Below are 20962 nucleotides of genomic sequence, written 5' to 3' on the forward strand. Positions count from 1 at the left end.
GAATAAACTCCATTAAAGCCTTAGTGTCTGCTGGAATTAGGTTGTTGTATTTTATGAAGGCAGTGATTTGGTTTTTTTACCAAGGCATTGTCATAGTCGTATTGAAAGACTATAGTGTGTATTTTTTGTGCAATTTTCCAATCAAGTGGCTCCCATTTTGAGCCTTGTGTAGTGTTAATCACAGGCGCAGAAACCAGGGGTTGCAGGGAAGGTGAAGGTGTACCTACATCAGCATCTAAGGAGACTAACTCTTTGTACCTTTGCTGGCTATTAAATGTGAGGTCGTGAGGTGGCGCTGTTGCATCACGATTCCCGGCTTCCCTGTCCTGGGTTGAGCTGGCAAATCGCCAACTGTCCAGGACAGAGTGAAAAGGGTTCCTCCTCCCCCCAACCAACTAAGGGGAAAAGAAGAGGAAGAGGAAAGAAAAACCCTCAAAACCAGGTTTATGCTGAAATTAACTACATGTATTTATACAGAAAAGGGAAAAATTAAGAGGAAACTGCAATATAACACACACTTACACAAGTTACATATATATAACAAGGAATAACTTCCCACTCCCCAATTAATACAAAGCAAAGTCTGTTACTCTAAATTCATAAGCACTCCAAAAGACACTCAGCAAGAAAGAGAAAGTATAACAACAAAATATTTCTTACTTCCCTGAATGCAAACAAAATACAAGCAGAGGCAACAGGAGCAGGGCCTAGCATAGTAGAGGAGCTGCTAGATGTCCTCCTCTTAGTGCAGCCATGATGGAACTAACCAAGCCATTCCCACACACTGGATTTTACACCCTTTGAGATGATGTAGTATGGTATGGAATACAATATTATTGGCTGGAAGAAGTCAGCTGTCAGCTAGCTCAGCCCAGCTTAAATCAGCTGACAATCCTAGGCCTAGCTGAACTTTAAAACCTAAGTTTAGGCCCACCTGGCTAAACCCCTAACATTCCCCCAACCTGTTCCAAACAGGCTTCTTCCTGCGCCGTTGTTTCCGGGATGCAGCCGGTGGGTGTGGCTGTCGGTGATGAAGACTGCAGGTACCAGTTTTCTGGCACGGGGAAGGTCCCTGCTGGCGCTGCAGGGCCTGGGTCCCACGCGCCCGGCGCCGTGGGAACTTGCTCTCGGGACACATGCGCTGTGGACGGCGCACAGGGGATGGAACGCGCAGGGGGGGCTTCGCTGGCTCCGCTCCACTGGGGAAGGGCCCCTCCCCTCTCCATGACGTAGTCTATCCACGCTGAAGGTGGTGGGGGTGGCGCGGGAACTGATCCGCCCCAGGGGCGGGCCAATTCCTCCCGTCGGGCCGACGTGGAGCTGACCCCGGCCCCTGCGGGCTGCGGGGGACCCGTGCCTCACGCATGCACCTTGGCAGGCAGTGGAGGGGGGGGTTGTGCGGTCCTGGCGCCTCGTGGTAAGGGCGCGCAAACCCTTTGTTTGCTATGGTGCGCAGCTCTATCGTGGAGTCGGAACATGAATTAAAATCACTTACTCCTTGGTACTGTTGGATATCTGTGCTGTTTGCGGCAACGACCGGCGTGGAAAAGCCTTGGTCCCCTGGTTGTTGCGGTCCCGCCGGGTCTCCCGGAGCGAGGGGGGGCGGTGCCGCGTGTGGGCACGGGAACGGCACAGCGCTGGCTCCGCAGTTCAGCTCCAGGCTCCGCGCTTGTGGATAGGGCGGCGGCGGAAATGGTAGCAGGGGTGCGACGGGCGGCACAGGTGGAGAAGGGTACCGCGGCGGCGTTTCCGCGGGCAGCAGTGCCCACGGTGGTGCAGAAGGATGCTTAGGGGAAAAGCCGCCCTGCAGAAGCAGGCTTTTTTCCCTTCTCTCAGGTAGCTCAAGGTTTTTGCGGGCTCGCTCCACCTCTAGGAGCATCTTTCTCATAGCTATATATGATGGAATAAGCGGCAAAAATTCTTCGGGGACAGTTTGCGCTAAATTCCACAAATCTACCCCAATATTGTCCCATAATTCTATGGAAAACGTGGAATTGGCATCTGTTAAGTGCCCCCGACTAAAGCACCAGTCCAAAATTTTTTTGTAATGCTTGTCTTTCAATGTTTGTTTTTGTAACATGAGCTAATTTTTCAAATTTATCAAGCAATAAGTTCGTTTTAGTCGACTTGGAATTTCCCATGTTTCTTTAACTCACCGGTTTGAAGGTCATCGTTCTTTCAGTCCACGTTCTTCCAGCAGCTCTCAAGGCCACTACAAAAAACTCCCGAGTTTACGGGAGACAGAAGCTCTCGGAGGCTTCTCCACAAAGCACCCAAAAAATTGGGGCACAGCAGTTCTCGGGGTCACTCCTTAAGGTTCTAGGCAAGTCTGCAGATGGCTTCCATGTTCTGAGACACGTCGGGGTCCGCCAAATGTTGCAGACCAGGCTCTAGTGAGACCGCACACACCAATATGATGTTCAAGCAAGATCCAAAGTTTATTCAAAAATACAGGTATATATCACCTTAAGTGACCCCGCCCCAGGTACAGAGGTCTGATTCCATAGGTTGAGGCTGGAAACATGTCCTTTTAAGGTGAAAATGAAACTTGTAAGGTGGTCCTTCAGACCCACCAAAATCAGGGGCGGCAACAGGAGCGTCTGGTTTCTCCTCCTTCCAACCTCATAAGGAAATTGTCCTGTCTTGCCCTGCTTGTCCCCCTGGAGTGTTGGACATCTCCCAAGCACCTGCAGTGAGTGTTTGAAAATATGTGAAAATCCCAGAACCCCCCAGAAAAGGTACCTGCAGGTGTCTTTACTATCAGCATGTTATTGTAAGGGGCTGGAGGAAGAGGCATCCTTTTCATGCTTTGAGATCTGCAGCTCAAGGCAAGCTGAACTACTAAGTTCTGCTCACATGTACCCAAAACTCCTACCCTTCCCACCCAGAGAAACATAAGAAAACCACATTTATTCTACCATTTCCTTCCTTTCACATTACCTCTCTGCTTCAAAACTATTTTTATTAAATCTGAAGTAATCTAGAGCAGACAACACGAGGAATGGATGATTTTATGTGGCACAGAAGAGAAGTCCTAGGCACTAGCCACGAGGTTACCCTGGGACAGCAGGTCACCCAAGGTTCAGAAGCATTTGAATTTGAGTGGGATTTATTAAGAAAAGAGTAAGTGGCAGCATTGCACATGTTCCACACAGTATAAAGATCCAACTGAGTATTTCTCTATATCTGATTTTATTAAGAAGGGGGGGGGGGGGGGGGGGGAAGCAGCAAGAACATAAAAGCCTGTGTGAACCTTATCAACAGCCTGCGGATGATTCATCCCTGCAGCAATCTCTCTATGCTCTCTCTTCCTCAACCCTGCTTTCACCTCCCTCATAGCACAAGAACCCCTTCTAATAATAACTAAAAATTTTAATTTATGGATTATTTCAAGGCAATTACATCAGTCCATTATAGGAGAGTCCATGAAGTTGCATTTATGATTCCCGTAATTTACACTTGGAAACAAAGATATACAAAGGGAAAAGGTTACTGGAGGTTTTCAAAATAATCGAGAACTTTGGTTATTAGTGACACTTTTGAAATACAACCTGAAGTCTAACAGTGGTGTCAGGAAAGTCTTTACTGAGCATTTTTGTAGGTCATTGGAGCAAATGTGAGCAGGGGGAGTAAAAGCCTCTCTCACTATACCCAGGGTTTTTGGCTGTTATTTCTGACCCAAGGTGGGAATGATGTTTTCAGTACCCATTGCTCAAAAAAACATGTCTGAGAATGCTTTTCGCCTTGACTACAGTCTTCAGCAGGCAATTATCTAATCCTTGTTTTTACAATTATTTTCCACAAGTCGATATAGGGGCTATTGTGTTGTCCTAGTTCAGCTGGAGGGACCAGCTAACCCTGTGTGGTGGTGATCAAACCTGTGTATTCCACCCCCTCTATTCATTCCCCAAGGACAATGGGCCATTAGCAGCAGCTGCCCAGGGAGCCATTATCTCCTTCACACCCAGCCTGAGGGGGGCGGAGCTGCTAATGGGCCATCAACAGCTCAACACCCCCTGGCTCCCAGAGTTATCACCCATTGTGTGAGTCCCCGCCCAGGGGGAGGGACTGAGTGCTCCCTGAGGGTACATAAGTGGTGGGTAAGAAGACCTCGGGAGCCTTCTCGTCGGATCCAGAGCAGCAGCAGGACCTCGACAGCAGGAGATCACCGCTCTCGCCCAGACCACAGCCCTCGCCTGCACCAACAGGTTTTTCTTTTCCTTTTGCTCTAGACTTGGGGGAGCCACAGGGGTCTCAGCACAAGGGCAAACAAACCCCCTTGGGTTTGTGCCCCAGGACACTGGGCTATACAGCTGGGGTATTGTGAGTTGAAAGCAATTTCCCTTGTGTGTCAGTGTTGTTATAGTAATATTATTATTAAATTTTAGCTCTGACTTATAATCTCTCTCGTGGTGAGTTCATTTTCCCTTGCTGGTTCATCTTCAAACCAGCACATGTGTTCATTTATTTTTAGTTGAAAAGAGGAAATGAAGATCCTCGCTCATCTGGAGCCCAGTGCAGGTGCTGTGGCCCCAGCACAGTGACCTAGAGAGCATCTCCATGAAGGTCCAGGAGCTCTGCTGGGCTCTGACCTGGAAGGAGGATGTCTGAGGACAAATGTCAGCTCCCACTGATGGAATGGTCACAGCAAGGCAATTTGGACTTCAGTCTCACTGTGAGCAGCATCCACCCAGGTACCAATTAACTCTCCTGGTGATTGCAATGACATGAACATCTGGCTGCTGAGGACAACATGTGCTGAGTCCAACTGCTGCTGTCTGGAGAGCTTTTTCTCTGGTTCAGACATAATTTCTTTTGAAAAGTCTTCCACCCCAGCACTCTACAGACTTTGCCATGCTTGCCAGACTCATCCTCCTTCTCCTAGACCCATGAGCCACCTGTGGTACAGTAAATTGTGCTCTTCTCTTGGAAATCTTCTCTTCCCTTGCTGCTGCTGATCCTTTAAAGTAAACTAAAAATAAACGGCGGAGGAATTGGACTCCACACAATCTATGAGATTCATAGTGAAGACCTTTTATTACACAAAGCACACAGTTTATATAGGGTTAGGACTACAGCTTATTGGCTAAAAGAGTTACACACCACCACGCTAGAAACTTCAGTTGGTTAAAGCCTATCTATCTCTCACAAGTCCCATGTTTATATTATTTCTATCCTGGCTGTTTTCATCCACCTGCAGAGTCTTGTGAATTCTTACTATGTGAATTCTTGGGAAGTAAACTTCCTCCCTATCAGCCAGCAGCAGCTGAGCTCTTTGCTGCTTCTGGCTGATAGCTAAGTCTCACAGGGCTTTCTATAGATCTGAATTGCTCACTTTTGATTTTACTGTAACAACAATCCTTCAACTGCAGACCTCTGCCATTCTAACCCAGCTAAAGATTTGCTGTCCCTCTCACATCTCATGGTTGTCTGCCAGCTCACAGCTACATGGTAAATAGAGACTTTTCATCTCTGCCAGCCCATGCTCCTACCCCGACATCTCCCTTTACCAGTACTGGGAACAACACTTGCATCTCTAACCTAGACTTGGACTTTTCTCCAGAATCTTTTCTCAGAATGACATCTTCCAAGAGCAGCTACATAACCCCAATTATTGCTCCAATGTCCATACTTCAACCATTTCCACATGGCTTTCCTTGACTATACCAAGAAAACTGTGGTCCACTCACACTGGTTCTGAAGGCCACTGTTGAAGACCATTTTCTAGTCTGTTTTTGTGGGGGGGCATGGAGTCATAGAGTTGTTAAGAGTAGTAAAGCCCTCTGAAATAAAGTCCAACCATTAACCCAGCACTGCCAAGCTCACCACTAAAACATGTCCCTAAGCACCACATCTACATGTCTTTTTAATTCCTCCAGGAATGGTGACTCTACCACTTCCCTGGGCAGCCTGTTCCAGTGCTTGACAACCCTTTAGGTGAAGAAATTTTTTCTAATATCCAATCTAAACCTCCACTGACACAGCTTGAGGCCGTTTCCTTTTGACCTGTCACTTGTTACTTTGGAGAAGAAACCACCCCCCACCTTGCTACAACCTCCTTTCAAGTAGTTGTAGAGAGTGGATAAGGTACCCCCGAGCCTCCTTTTCTCCAGGCTAAACATCCCCCGTTCCCTCCATTGCTCCTCATTAGACTTGTGTTCCAGCCCCTTCCCCAGCTTCGTTGCCCTTATCTGGACATGCTCCAGCACCTTACTGTCTTTCTCCAGCCCCCCTCTGTTCTGTGTCCCTCCCTGGGCTCTCTCCCCTGGCACATGAAACAGGACCTAGTGGGCTTCACTCCCTGTCCATCATTTCACTTCAGTCACACAGTTCTTGCTCATTTCTGGCTTCACGAGAGTGTAATCACATTTTCAAACAAGCTTCTTCACGTTTCACCTGACAATTTTAACCTGTGACTGGAACATACACACACTGAGGGGGTGTTATGAAAAACTGCACAACTGTAACTGGCACATCACAGAGCCTTCACTTCAGTGGGGAAATACACAACAAGGTATGAGGGGAAAGAGGGCACCGCGTCTATCAGAAGCTTTTTGGTTTTATTTTTGTCTGTTTTGGGACTCATCCTCTCTCACCGGTGTGGATGAGCTAGGCCGCCTTAACTCACAGCGTCCCACCGTCCTAGGGCTCCCCGAAACGCTGAGGCAGTGGGGGCAAGGGTGGGGAGCCTCCCCCTCTCCACATCATCCCCGCAGGCCTCGTCCACCCCCAGTCCCGCCCAGGAACCGGCTCTGCTGCCCAATGGCGCGTCAGCGAGCGCGGGGCGGAGCGGTACCACCTCCTCCGCTTCCTCCCCGATGCTCCCCTCCGCTCCCCTTCCGCCGGTGGCGGCGGCCCTGCCGAGGGGAGCGTCATGGGGCAAAAGGCAGTGAGACCGCGACCCTGGCACCCGGGCCGTGTCTGCTACAGCATGGTGGCTCCACGCCGCTAGGCCCTGCCCCGCCTGGCCCTCAGCGCCTCCCACGCCATGCCGAGCAGCAGTGCCGCCGCAGCCTCCCGCGCCGCCGAACCCGCCTGTGATAGATGAAATTTATTAATTTGCTAAACTGAAATTGAAATTGTATTTGATGATTTTTATTTGAATGTAGAAGTGTATATATATGTTTAAAAATCTGTTGAAACCCAGCGCGGGACAGTTTGTTTTTTTTTTGCAGGAGCCACAAAGATAAGAAACCATGATTAAAGAGACAAAAGAATCGAAACTACAACCTTCCAGACCCCCACCGCAGGGGGTTGGGAGAAGCCTACCTCTGGCTCGACTGCATTCCCGTAAACCCCTCCTCCCTTCCCCCCACTTCAGTCCATCCTGGTTTCAGTACTTCTCAGCCCGGCGTCTACCCCTTCTCCCCCCCAGTTTTTTTTTTCCTTGTCAAGCCTCCCCCACCCTCGGACGCAAGTTTTGCTATAGTGACCTTTCCCCCCCATCCCAAGCCAGTGCCCGGACAACCCCCCCGACCCTGTGCTCTGTCTCAATCACGCGGGTCCCGCCCAAAATTTGGCAAAGCCCTTCTCCAAACCTAGGCTGCCCCCCCCGTCTCCCCAAACGATCCCCACACCGGATCTGTGCAGCCCCACACCGGCTAAAACACCCTCCACACACCATAACCCCGCTCCCACCACAGTGCCGAAGTTTTGTCGCCACCCGCGCCGCTGGGAATCAAATCCCGCAACCCCAGCCCGGTTTTGCTAGCCCGCTGGTCCCCCGTTCCCCCCTCCTTTTTTTTTCTCCCCCAGCTCCGTCCCGGTTTCTTCACCCAGCCGGCACCGCCGCCGGTGCTGACCCCAGCCCCAAGGCTGCTCGTGCCAGCCACCGGCTTTTGCCTGCCCGGCTCTGCCCATGGCTGCCAAACCGTGCAGCGCCAAAGCTCCCTCCCGGTCCCTGTCCCCCTTCCCACCTCGGTCCATCCCGGGACCCCCCCCGCCCTTCTCCCTTGGAACAGACGCTGCATCCACTCTCCCCGTCCCGAGTTATCCACACTCCAGTTCACTGGTTTTTTTAATAAATAAAATTTCGATCTCCTGCCAAGCCCACCACTGGTTCAGCATATGAGACAGGTCAGCCACCGCCTGGAGTGGCCACCGTATCTGTGGCTGCCACCACCCACTTCACTCCCGAAGCCCCCGAAGCCCCACGGCCGCATCAGGGTGAACCACCACTGCAGTGCTGTGACCAGACCCCTTGTGCTGGTTTAAAGGTGAACCAGCAGGGGAAATGCACTCACCACGAGAGAGATTATAAGTCAGAGCTAAAATTTAATAATAATATTACAATAACGACACTGACACACAAGGGAAATTGCTTTCAACTCACAAAACCCCAGCAGTATAACCCAGTGTCCTGGGGCACAAACCCAAGGGGGTTTGTTTGCCCTTGTGCTGAGACCCCTGTGGTTCCCCCAAGTCCAGAGCAAAAGGAAAAGAAAAACCTGTTGGTGCAGGCGAGGGCTGTGGTCTGGGCGAGAGCGGTGATCTCCTCCTGTCAAGGTCCTGCTGCTGCTCTGGATCCGACGAGAGGTTCCCGAGGTCTTCTTACCCACCCCTTATGTACCCTCAGGGAGCTCTCAGTCCCTCCCCCTGGGCGGGGACTCACACAATGGGTGATTAACTCTGGGAGCCAGGGGGTATTGAGCTGTTGATGGCCCATTAGCAGCTCCGCCCCCCTCAGGCTGGGTGTGAAGGTGATAATGGCTCCCTGGGCAGCTGCTGCTAATGGCCCATTGACCTTGGGGAATGAATAGAGGGGGTAGAATACACAGCTTTGATCACCCCCACACAGGGTTAGCTGGTCCCTCCTGCTGAACTAGGACACCCCTACATGGAGTAGCCCAGTCATCTTAGAAACTCTATTACCGCCATCTTCAGCCAGCCGCATGGAAAGTCACGGGACCAGCCCAGCGGCCGCTGAACGGCAACTACTACGCAATACCTCAAGCTTACACAACGCAGAATGTTGTGCCACAGAACTGAGCATGTGAAGAAAGGACACAGTTTGCATAACTCTTACGAAATACAGGAACTGGGCATGCGCAGAAGGGACACAGTTTGCACAAGTCTTGCGAAAGACATGAACTGCATCTGCGCAAGGGGGCGTGGCCTACGCCAAAAAAGTGAATCTAAACGAGGTTTTGGCCCAGGTCCAGCACGAACCTTTTGGGAGCTGGTCTCCTAGGTCGTCCAGTGCTCTGCCACGCTGCAAGCACTGTATTGCTCCTCTCTTGCCTTCACAAAGAGCTGAAATCACTGGGGCTGGGGCTAACTGAGCTGGACACTGATATCACTTATTAAAATCAATTTCTGTTTGGTTTTTTTCCTTAATAAATAATGTTATTTATTTTTCCTTATTAAATAAAATAAATACTAATATTCTAGCCAACGTCTAGCTGTCTATAACACGCCGAACCGCTGTGCCTCCCTCCGCTGCCGCTGCTCCAGCAGCGCCTCTCTGGCCTCAGCTGCCACGGCCTACCCGCCAGAAGCAGCGGAGTGGCAGGGGCGGCCCAGTGGCGGTCGGGCTTGGCTCCGCCGCCCAACCTCCCCGGGGAGTCAAGGCCTGGCGGGGCAGGGGAGGCGGCAGTGGCGGGGGACAATGGAGACCTGGAGCTCGAGGAGGATCACCAGGCCGCGCTGCTGCTTCTTTCGTCTTCCTCGCCCGCCCAGTCGCTCTCGCTGCTACCGGCGCTGGGCTTTGTCCTGCTCTCGCCCACCTTCGATGTGCAGGAGGCAGCGACAGGGGCGCACGATCCTCAGGGTATGATGGCGGTAATGCTGTCCCACACTTACGACAGTGGCGGAGCAGCGAGCCTCGGCGGTGAGTAGACGGCGCTTCTCCGCCGAAAGACCGTCAACAGCACCGAGTGCGTGCCTGTGCCCAGCTCTGAGCACGTGGCCGAGATCGTGGGCTGCCAGGGTGAGTGGGGGATGGGATGGGGGTGTGGGGCAACTTGGGCCTGCTGCCCGTTCTTGGGGTTCGTGGCAGGCCTCTCCCCGCACACCTTTGGGGTGTGCCCCTTCGGGGCCGGCTGCAGGAGCCCCTTGCCTTGGTAGTAGCTTTGTGCCCCCTGGGGCCGACCTCTCCCTCCCAGACTCCGTCTTCCCTATGGGGGCAGGATGCTGGCACCAGGCCAGCTGTGCTTGAGAAGGTGAGGATAAGGACTGGCTTAGCTCAGACCTTCTGATATTGTTTGTTTGAGCTGTAAAATGCAGTGTGTAGCCTGGGTACATACAGGTAGGTGTTGGCACAGACCTTGCTCTTCAGTGACACTCGGCTCATGGTCTTTAGTGAGAAGCTGCCTTTCACTTTAGGAACTTTGGACTGTGTTTTACAAAGGTTTTTGGGTGAAGGACTTTAATTTACCTTGGAGAACAGGATATGGGCTGACATTGTTCCTACAGTTTTCCATATCATGCACCGAGACAAAGTGGAACCTGAGGAGCCAGTGAGATGGAGAAAGGAGCCATGTGTAGCCCTCCTCTGTGTGAAAGCTCTTGTCTTCTCAGATTATGGCTTCCTGTTGATTGTTGTTCTTATACTCGGGGGGTCTCTATTACGCCACTGGGATGATGTCATATCAGTAATGCCACGTTCTTGTTGGCCTTTCATGTACTCTCGTGGGGGCAGTGCTTGAAAGAGTTACAATCCCTTTACATCCAAAAGACAAAGAAAAATTTGCTTTTTTGGTACCTGCTATAAATAATGCCATGCCTGCTCAAAGGTATCAGTGGAAGGTGTTGCCTCAGGGCATGAAGAACTCACCGGTAATTTGCCAGTGGTTTCCGGCCCTTGCATTGTCTCCTGTGAGACAACAGTTTCCTGACTGCTACTACTTACATTTCACAGATGATATTATGCTTGCGGCAGAAACAAAGGAACAGCTTGATCAGTTAGAAGAGACAGCAACTCAGCAAATCACTATGGGTTAGTAGTGGCTCCTGAAACAGTTCAAATAAGTGAACCTTGGAAATATTTGGGGCTACTAGTCACTTCTAATCGTGTGACTGCTCAGCCTGTTTGTTTAGATATCACTGTAAAAACACTGACAGATGTGCAGAAATTGGTGGGGACTCTTAATTGGCTACGACCCTATTTAGGAATAACCAATTCTCACAGCCTTTTTTTGGATTGTTAGAGCATTCTACTAACCCTGCAGAACCCAGAATTTTGACCCCAGAAGCGAATAAAGCACTGCAAGAAATTGAATTGTTACTTAATCAACGATTTGTAAGTCGCATTGATTTGAGCCAAGCTGTTAAATTGTTTGTGTTTACTGATCATGCCATTCCGTTCGGGGCTTTGGTTCAGTATTGTTTAGATTGGCCTGATCCTTTGCATATTTTAGAATGGCTCTTTTTATCATATAGATCAAGAAAAACTGCACCAGGTTTTTTTGAGCTAATAGCAGATTTGATTATTAAAGCCCGCAGACGTGCAGTTCAGCTTGTGGGAAGAGATCCTGAGAATGTTATCGTTCCAGTTCAAGCAGCTTATTTTGAGAGCTGTATGGAAAACAGTTACGAGCTGCAAGCAGCCTTAGCTGCTTTCCAAGGTCAGGTTCTGTATCACCTGCCAAATCATCCATTAATTAAGCTCTCACGTGAAATTCCTTCAGGGCAGAAGCAGCTATGTTTAACAAAACCCATAGAAGGCCTCACAGTGTTTACAGATGGGTCAGGCAAAACGGTCAAAGCAGCTGTTGTTTGGCATGATGGTGGTAAATGGCAAAAGAAATTAGTTTTTCAGGAAGGATCACAGCAAATAGTGGAATTGAAAGCTGTAGCAACAGCTTTTCAGATGTTTCCTCAGCCTTTTAATTGTGTCACTGATTCTGCATATGTTGCAGGGCTAGTGTCACAATTGGATGGTTCAGTTTTATCAGACATTGATAATCTGCTTCTTTTTCAGGTGCTTCATGAGTTGTGGACTATTATACAGCAGCATCACACACCTTATTTTGTTTTGCATATACGTAGCCATACATCAATTCCAGGATTTTTCACTGAAGGCAATGCTCTTGCTGATGCTTTAGTTTCAGGAGCGGCTTTAGCTCCTGTTCCTGATAAGTACCAACAGGCTGTAATATCACACCAGTTTTTGCATCAAAATGCTAACTCTTTAAAAGCACAGTTTGGTCTTTCATTAGCAAAAGCCAGGGCTATTGTCTCTTCCTGTTCTGATTGTCAGGATCAATTCACTCTTGTATATTATGGAGTGAACCATAGGGGTTTACAAGCTCTACAAGTGTGGCAGACGGATGTTACACATGTGGACAGTTTTGGTAGGTTGTCTAAAGTTCATGTTTCTATTGACACATTTTCTCATGCCATCTGTGCCACAGCACATTCTGGTGAATGTAGTCTTGATGTTATTAGGCATTTTCAAAGAGCTTTTGCAGTTTTGGGGGTGCCGAAGCAAATTAAAACCAATAATGGTCCTGGTTATGTAGCACAAAGAACTAAAAATATTTTGGACGAGTGAGGTGTTACTCATGTTACTGGAATCCCTCATTCCCCTACTAGTCAGGCACTTGTTGAATGGGTGCATGGCACTTTAAAAAGGATGTTGCAAAAACAGAAGGGAGGGGTGAGAGGAGAATCCCCACAAGCACAGTTAGAAAAGGCAGTATATACTCTTAATTTTCTTACTTATCCGAGATCTCCTAATGTCCCTCCTATTTTTTCACATTTTTCCTCTTTAATTTCCACAGAGAAGGTGCCAAGGAAAGTCCAGGTGCAAGTCCAAGACCTTGTCACGAGCACCTGGACTGGTCCACATGAGTTGTTAACCTGGGGTAGAGGATTTGCTTGTGTGTCCACAGATACAGGTCCACGCTGGGTTCTTGCTCGATGTGTTCGTCCAGTGGTGGGTGGTGCCACCACAGGAGAAGTGGACTGCCCTGTAACCTAAGCAGAATGTTTGGAGGATGTGGACAAAGGCGACTCAGCAAAACACCTTGTGCCTTCCTGTTGCAAATCTATTCTCAACATGCCTGGTCGGTGTGCCTTTGGACTAATGGCCTTCTCCAAGTACCCCACGACCCTACACCATCGTTAACTCTCTCTGTTGCTGGTGTGGACAACTGGGACTACATCTATGCGTGTTTACTGCAGATAACATAAGAACTGCAGAAATTAGAATTGTTACGATTTGTTAATGCAATATAACCGGTTTATAGAAATGTTATTGTTTGGTGTGGTAATACTTTTGTTAAGGTTTTTAATTGGTTAAGAAAATCAAGGTATTAATTAAATAAGTAGAGTAAGATTAATTTGATAGAGGTTTGAGATATTGGTTAAGTAGAGTAAGGTTACATCTATAGTTTTGAGTGCACTCTTAACTAGTAATGTCAGTGGATAGTGTTAAGTATATATTCTATATTACACAATAGACCAGAAAAAAAAAGAGTGGAAGAATAGACAGTGAATGATGGATAAGGGTGGTTAAACAAACAAATTGCTTCAAGGATGGAGTATAACTGTATGGTTTTTATTTATGGTGAAAACCTGATTGTTGGTTTGTTGTGAGAATTGTGCTTGTGACAGATGAAATTTATTAATTTGCTAAACTGAAATTGAAATTGTATTTGATGATTTTTATTTGAATGTAGAAGTGTATATATATGTTTAAAAATCTGTTGAAACCCAGCGTGGGACAGTTTGGTTTTTTTTCCAGGAGCCACAAAGATAAGAAACCATGATTAAAGAGACAAAAGAATCGAAACTACAACCTTCCAGACCCCCACTGCAGGGGGTTGGGAGAAGCCTACCTCTGGCTCGACTGCATTCCCGTAAACCCCTCCTCCCTTCCCCCCACTTCAGTCCATCCTGGTTTCAGTACTTCTCAGCCCGGCGTCTACCCCTTCTCCCCCCCAGTTTTTTTTTCCCTTATCAAGCCTCCCCCACCCTCGGACGCAAGTTTCGCTATAGTGACCTTTCCTCCCCATCCCAAGCCAGCGCCCGGACAACCCCCCGACCCTGTGCTCTGTCTCAATCCCGCGGGTCCCCCCCAAAATTTGGCAAAGCCCTTCTCCAAACCTAGGCTGCCTCCCCGTCTCCCCAAACAATCCCCACACCGGATCTGTGCAGCCCCACGCCGTCTAAAACACCCTCCACACACCATAACCCTGCTCCGAAGTTTTGTCGCCAGCCGCGCCGCTGGGAATCAAATCCCGCAACCCCAGCCCGGTTTTGCTAGCCCGCTGGTCCCCTGTTCCCCCCTCCTTTTTTTCTCCCCCAGCCCCGTCCCGGTTTCTTCACCCAGCCGGCACTGCCGCCGGTGCTGACCCCAGCCCCAAGGCTGCTCGTGCCAGCCACCGGCTTTTGCCTGCCCGGCTCTGCCCATGGCTGCCAAACAGTGCAGCGCCAAAGCTCCCTCCCGGTCCCTGTCCCCCTTCCCACCTCGGTCCATCCCGGGACCCCCCCCGCCCTTCTCCCTTGGAACAGACGCTGCATCCACTCTCCCCGTCCCGAGTTATCCACACTCCAGTTCACTGGTTTTTTTAATAAATAAAATTTCGATCTCCTGCCAAGCCCACCACTGGTTCAGCATATGAGACAGATCAGCCACCGCCTGGAGTGGCCACTGTATCTGTGGCTGCCACCACCCACTTCATTCCTGGAACCACCTCAGCCCCGCGGCCGCATCAGGGTGAACCACCACTGCAGTGCTGTGACCAGACCCCTACGTGGAGTAGCCCAGTCATCTTAGAAACTCTATTACCGCCATCTTCAGCCAGCCGCATGGAAAGTCACGGGACCAGCCCAGCGGCCACTGAACGGCAACTACTACGCAATACCTCAAGCTTACACAACGCAGAATGTTGCGCCACAGAACTGGGCATGCGCAGAAGGGACATAGTTTGTGTAACTCTTACGAAATACAGGAACTGGGCATGCGCAGAAGGGACACAGTTTGCACAACTCTTGCGAAAGACATGAACTGCGTCTGTGCAAGGGGGCGTGGCCTACGCCAAAAAAGTGAATATAAACGAGGTTTTGGCCCAGGTCCAGCACGAACCTTTTGGGAGCTGGTCTCCTAGGTCGTCCAGTGCTCTGCCACGCTGCAAGCACTGTATTGCTCCTCTCTTGCCTTCACAAAGAGCTGAAATCACTGGGGCTAGGGCTAACTGAGCTGGACACTGATATCACTTATTAAAATCAATTTCTGGTTGTTTTTTTTTTCCTTAATAAATAATGTTATTTATTTTTCTTTATTAAATAAAATAAATACTAACATTCTAGCCAACGTCTAGTTGCCTATAACAGTGCTGCTGTTAACACCAGGTGCAGGTGATCTTCTGCAAGGGTCCTGCAGAACACAGTGGCTGCTACCTTTGTGGCACAATTACACAGAGGGGGAGTTGTGGGGGGTTAACTCAGTGGGTCTGTGGACCCCCTAATGTTTGAGGAATTGATATGGAGCAGGTTAGAGTGTATTCTTGGATGAAAGCAGTTTGCAGTGCTCCCCTAAAGGGGAAGAAACCACCTACAGAATGCAGGAGACCTTTTGACCAGTAGGATTCTTCCATGTATGTTTGCCTCAGCTGACTGACCAATTGTGGGATGACACAGTGTGGGAGAAAGTAGATAAAAATAAAGTTGTAACTAAGAATAAAGTCCTTTTATCCTCGGTGTAAGCTTTCTGGTCTAACTGCTGCCTGAACCGTCTCTGCCTCCTCAACCGCCACTATTTTACCATACCTTAAGAAAGGGCGAGTCCCACAATTTACTATCTTACATCCTGAAGATGCCCCTTGCTCTGCCTTATCTTGGATGGCAGATCACCCAGCAGGAGATTGCCCCACAGCCCTTGACCATTAAGGTAACAGACACTGACATTGAATGATCTACAGTGGTTATTAGGAGCTATAAACTGGCTTTGACCCATACTAGGCATCTCCACTGAGGATCTACATCCCTTGTTTGAATTGATAAAGGGTGATCCTGCTTTGTCCTCAAGCTGGACTTTGACAAAAGAGGCAAAGCAGGCATTACAGCTCTGCTCATAGACTATTGAGGACAGGGCTGGCGATGACATCTAGACCTGCCCATTTGCCTAGCCCTCGTAGCAAGTAGGTTGCAGCCATTTGCACTTTTGTTCCAGTGGGATCAGTCAGAACCAGACCCCCTAAGAATTTTAGAATGGCTATTCCTACCTCATTCACCTTCCAGGACTGTGTGGACCGTTAATGACATGTTTGCTAAGCTTATCATTAAAGGTCGAGAGCAGCTCCAGACAGTGGACGGACAGGACCCAGAAGTCATCTACATCCTGGCAACCAAAGACAACCTGGACTGGCTTCTCACTGAGGATGAGAGATTTCAAGCAGCGCTGGCGGACTACACGGGTGACCTGTCCATTTCCCTAAACATCAGCTGTGGGCTGAGATTGGTAATCTACCTTTACTAGCCACATGCCACTGCCAGACCCAGCCAGTAGTGGGCATAACCTTCTTTACAGATGCCTTTGGATGGTCAAAAAAGGCTGCAGTGATGTGGGTTAATCCTGCAACAAATCAGTGGGAGAGTAAAGTACAGACCATAGACCAGGGGTCTGTACAGTATTGGAGTTGGCTGCCATTCACATGGCTTTTGAGCTTTTTTCTAATGAACCACTGAATATCATTACTGACTCTTCCTATGCTTCAGGCTTAGTCTCATGTCTTGAGGCCTCTTTCCTCTGTGAGGTATCTAACCCTTTCTTGTTCACAGAGCTACATGCTTTGTGGTTTCTTATCAATCATAGACAGTTTGGATTTTATGTCCTGGATGTTGGCTCCCACACAGATCTCCCTGGACTTATCGCAGAGGGAAATCAACGAGCAGATGCTGCTGCCATGACAGTTGCTATTCCCAGAACTCTAGAGCAAGCTAAGTTATTTCACTCTTTCTTCCACCAAAATGCCCAATCCTTAAAAAGGCAATTCCAATTGGCCATGAATCAGGCCCGAGATATTGTCATGTCCTGCCCTGACTGTCAACAGTATATCCCTATGCTGTCCAAAGAAGGGGTTAATCCCCAAGGCTTAATATCAAACGAATTGTGGCAGACTGATGTCACTCACATACCTGAATTTGGCAAATTGAAATGCATCCATGTTACTGTTGACACCTAGTCCAGGTATATTCATGCCCCTGCTCACACTGGAGAAAAGGCAAAAGAGGTTATATAACACTGGCTGGCTTGCTTTGCAGTTCTGGGAGTACCAAATACCATAAAGACAGTGGTCCTGTGTACTGCTTGGCCAAGACTAATACTTTCCTTACCGATTGGGGAATATCCCACACCACCGGTATTCCTCACTCACCCACTGGACAGGCAATCGTTGAAAGGGCATACCTTACATTGAAAGAAATGTTGCAAAAACAAAAAAAGGGGGAATCCATCCAGAGTACACAGGAACACCTGTGGAAAGCATTATATGTGTTACACTTCTTGAATTGTGATGAAACAGGGTACAGTGGATACGAGTGCCAACACAAGTCTAACATGTTGTCCTCTCCCAAGCCACTGGTCATGGTAAAAGACCTAATATCAGGCCAATGGACCGGGCCGGTGGACTTTGTGACTTGGGGAAGGGGGTATGCTTGTGTATCCACAGGTACCCAACTGCGATGGATTCCCTCTCGGTGTGTGAGGCCTTACATCATCAGGACAGGCAGGACATTCCTCAGACATGCCAAATGACATAGCCGAGACCAAAGAAACACAAGACTAAAGATTGCTGCTAACCCCTACCTCACAGTTAAGACGCACAAAAAAATAAAGTTCTCAAAATTGTTTGTATGAGCATATGAAAGAGATGGCCACTGGGCAAATGTAGATGTGTGTGAGTGCTTGAGTCAGCGAGAATGTAAACCACTCAATTTAGTTATACACACTAAATACACGCTAAGACACAACCATGCTACCTTGTCCACACGTTTCCCTTTGAATAAAGTCTCCTAAACACATTCTACCTCCCCAATAAAGGTTCAACATGTATCCCAGTTACATAAAACCCCTCAGAAGTTAAAAAACCATAGACCCTGGTTCCCTCAGAGTTAATCATTCATAAAGGTAGACAGTTCTAATAAAGGTTTCAAAAAGTAGGTTCTAGACTAAATAGGTATTTGCAATAAGGTTGTTTCCAGATTCAAGTTCTAAATTGTATTGTTCTGTATGGTTATTACTTTGTTGTTAATTAATAAAGAAGGGGGATGTGTGGGGGTAGGGTAACTCCTTACCAGATAGCTGCCGTGGAACGGCCACAGGGCTTGCTGGGAATCGTAGTCTATGAAGAAGCCAGCAAAAGGAGTGCCCTACTGTGCATGCCCCGGGAAGAAACTTTGAAATCATTGCTTAGGATTGTGTGTTCCCCACCTCTGTCAATGCCCCCAGCAGTGAGTATAATAGCTCGCACATGCTTTTCAATAAATGATTTCTCTATGTCCTCTGACCTAGAGGGGTCTGTTTCATCACTGTTGCATATGTCGACATGCCTCTAGTGGTTTTTTTTAATTGCTAAAATAGTTTTGTGGGTATAAGTGTCAGAGGCCTTTTTGGAAATAATAGGTAGAAGTTGTTACTGCTTTTTCTAATGTGGCTTGCAGAGATAAAAACAGCTGCTTCTGGTTTCACCCTACAGTTTCTTGAAACTCTCAAACAGCTTAAAATAGATTGCTTTCTTTGGCTTTCTAAACGTAGATGTCTTGCTAAACTTGCATGTGTTTCCTTTAAACAGGTTGCAAAATAAAAGCACTAAGGGCCAAGACAAATACTTACATTAAGACCCCCGTTCGTGGAGAAGAACCCATCTTTGTTGTCACTGGACGAACGGAGGATGTAGCCGTGGCCAAAAGGGAAATTCTCTCAGCTGCTGAACACTTTTCTATGATCAGAGCATCACGCAACAAGAACGATCCTCCCCTGGAAGGCCTGCCATGCACCCCTAACCTATCAGGTCAGATGACAGTCCAAGTCAGGGTGCCATACCATGTAGTTGGGCTGGTGGTTGGATCAAAAGGAGCTACAATCAAAAGAATTCAGCAGCAGACCCATACTTACATAGTCACCCCCAGCAGGGACATGGAGCCAGTCTTTGAAGTCACAGGAATGCCTGAAAACGTTGACTGAGCACGTGAGGAGATAGAGATGCATATAGCCATGCGTACTGGGAGCTACATCAAGCTGAATGAAGAGAATGATTTCCACTACAACGGGACAGATGTGAGCTTTGAAGGAGGCACTCTCAGGTCTGCATGTCTTGTTTCTAATCCTGTCCCTCCTAGCCACACCAGAATGATTTCTAATTATAGGAATGACAGCTCCAGCTCCTTGGGAAGTGGCTCCACAGATTCCTATTTTGGAAGCAATAGATTGGCTGACTTCAGTCCAACAAGTCCATTCAGCACAGGCAACTTTTGTTTTGGAGAAACACTGCCTTCAGTGGGTACAGAAGACCTTGTGGTTGACTCTCCTGTGTATAACTCCTTACCAACACCTTACCAAACCATTTGGACTCCTTTTGAACCTGTAAATCCTCTCTCTGGCTTTGGTAGTGACCCTGCCTCAATGCCGAGGGAGCCAGCCATCAACTCCTCGCCCATCGCCCACATTTCCAGAAAGCCTGGATCACCTGCTGGCTAGGAGAGTGAGGAGCGACCCATCTAGCACTGGCCACCAAGCAGGCCTTCCCATCTACATCCCCGCATTCTCCAATAGCACCATCAGCTATTCATCTTCCAATGGTGGCTCCACGTCCAGTTCACCTCCTTAGTCGAGACAGAAGCATGACTGTGTGATCTGCTTTGAGAGTGAAGTCATTGCGGCCCTGGTCCCCTGTGGCCACAATCTCTTCTGCCTGGACTGTGCCAACAAAATCTGTGAAAAGGAAACACCATTGTGTCCTGTTTGCCAGACAGCTGTTACTCAGGCAATTCAAAATCACTTTTAAATATATATAGATATTATTATATGTGGACTTTTAAAGACTCTTAAAGGCATGGGTGTAATGGTACTCTCTAGTAAACTTTCTAATGAATTCTGACTGTTGGGCTTTCTTGGGATGAGGCTAAAGTTGTACTTTCTCAAAAGGCTGCTTTGGTAACACTAAACCTAAGTGGTCTCTGTCCTGTTCAGTGTAAGCAGATGGCATATTTAGCAGAGATACATCTGGTGTAATGTTATGGCACAGTGAGGGGAAGTTTTCATAAATTGCGCAACAGGAAAAAAACCCCAAATTTTCCAGGCTTTAAAGGATCTTTGTTAAGTGTTTCACTTCTGTGTGCTGGCAGCAATGAACCTTGTTGTCTAAATGCAAAAGTACTCATCTGCCATGGAGGGTATGTGGCATTATTAATATATCAAACAACACTTCTGATGCTGTCTTCTACCAGTTTTGAAAAACAGCTTTTGGGAAATATTTTTTGCTTTGTGTGACAATTTATGCCTAATTCTTCAGCATTGCAAATACCTTTTGTTTTAAAGCATAGTTTGACATTGAAATGGACTGCATTATTGGCAGGTTCAGATAATAAATTACAGTAAGGTAGGGAGAGAGAAGCTGCCTCACACACCTCTGTTTTGTCCTTGATAAGGGCAGTATGTTCAGAGGATCAGGACTGTCTCAATTTGTGAATTCCTACCCACTGCTTTTCTTAGTGTAATGTGGAAAAAGTCTGTTTGGCTTCATCCAGTTACAGTAAGGGCTTTGGGATGCACATATTTTGACTTACAGCGATGCTAGCATTCTGTTTGTTAGTCCAATCAAGCTGTTCTTTTAATTATCTTTTTAGAGAGTATGTATTTCAAAATATGAAGCATTTTTATGTTCGATCCACATCTTACTGTAGTGGGTTGACCTTGGCTGGATGTCAGGTGCCCACTAAGCTGCTCTATCACTCCCCAGCTGGACAGGGGAGAGAGAATAAGATGGAAAATGACTTGCAGGTTGAGATAAGGCAGTTT

General features: G+C 48.1%; 1 protein-coding gene across 1 annotated transcript; it reads left to right on the forward strand.

The window, feature by feature from the left end:
- The first annotated feature begins 6866 nt into the window (after positions 1-6866).
- Positions 6867-19949, forward strand: LOC139682990 (RNA-binding E3 ubiquitin-protein ligase MEX3C-like). The gene is given in 4 exon segments (XM_071577691.1): positions 6867-7032; positions 9414-9928; positions 18738-19560; positions 19562-19949. Coding segments are annotated over 4 exon segments (1770 nt in total). The 5' UTR covers positions 6867-6988.
- The last annotated feature ends 1013 nt before the right edge of the window (positions 19950-20962 follow it).

Source organism: Pithys albifrons, chromosome 26 (genome assembly GCF_047495875.1).
Source record: "Pithys albifrons albifrons isolate INPA30051 chromosome 26, PitAlb_v1, whole genome shotgun sequence".
NCBI classification, from domain to species: Eukaryota; Metazoa; Chordata; class Aves; order Passeriformes; family Thamnophilidae; genus Pithys; species Pithys albifrons.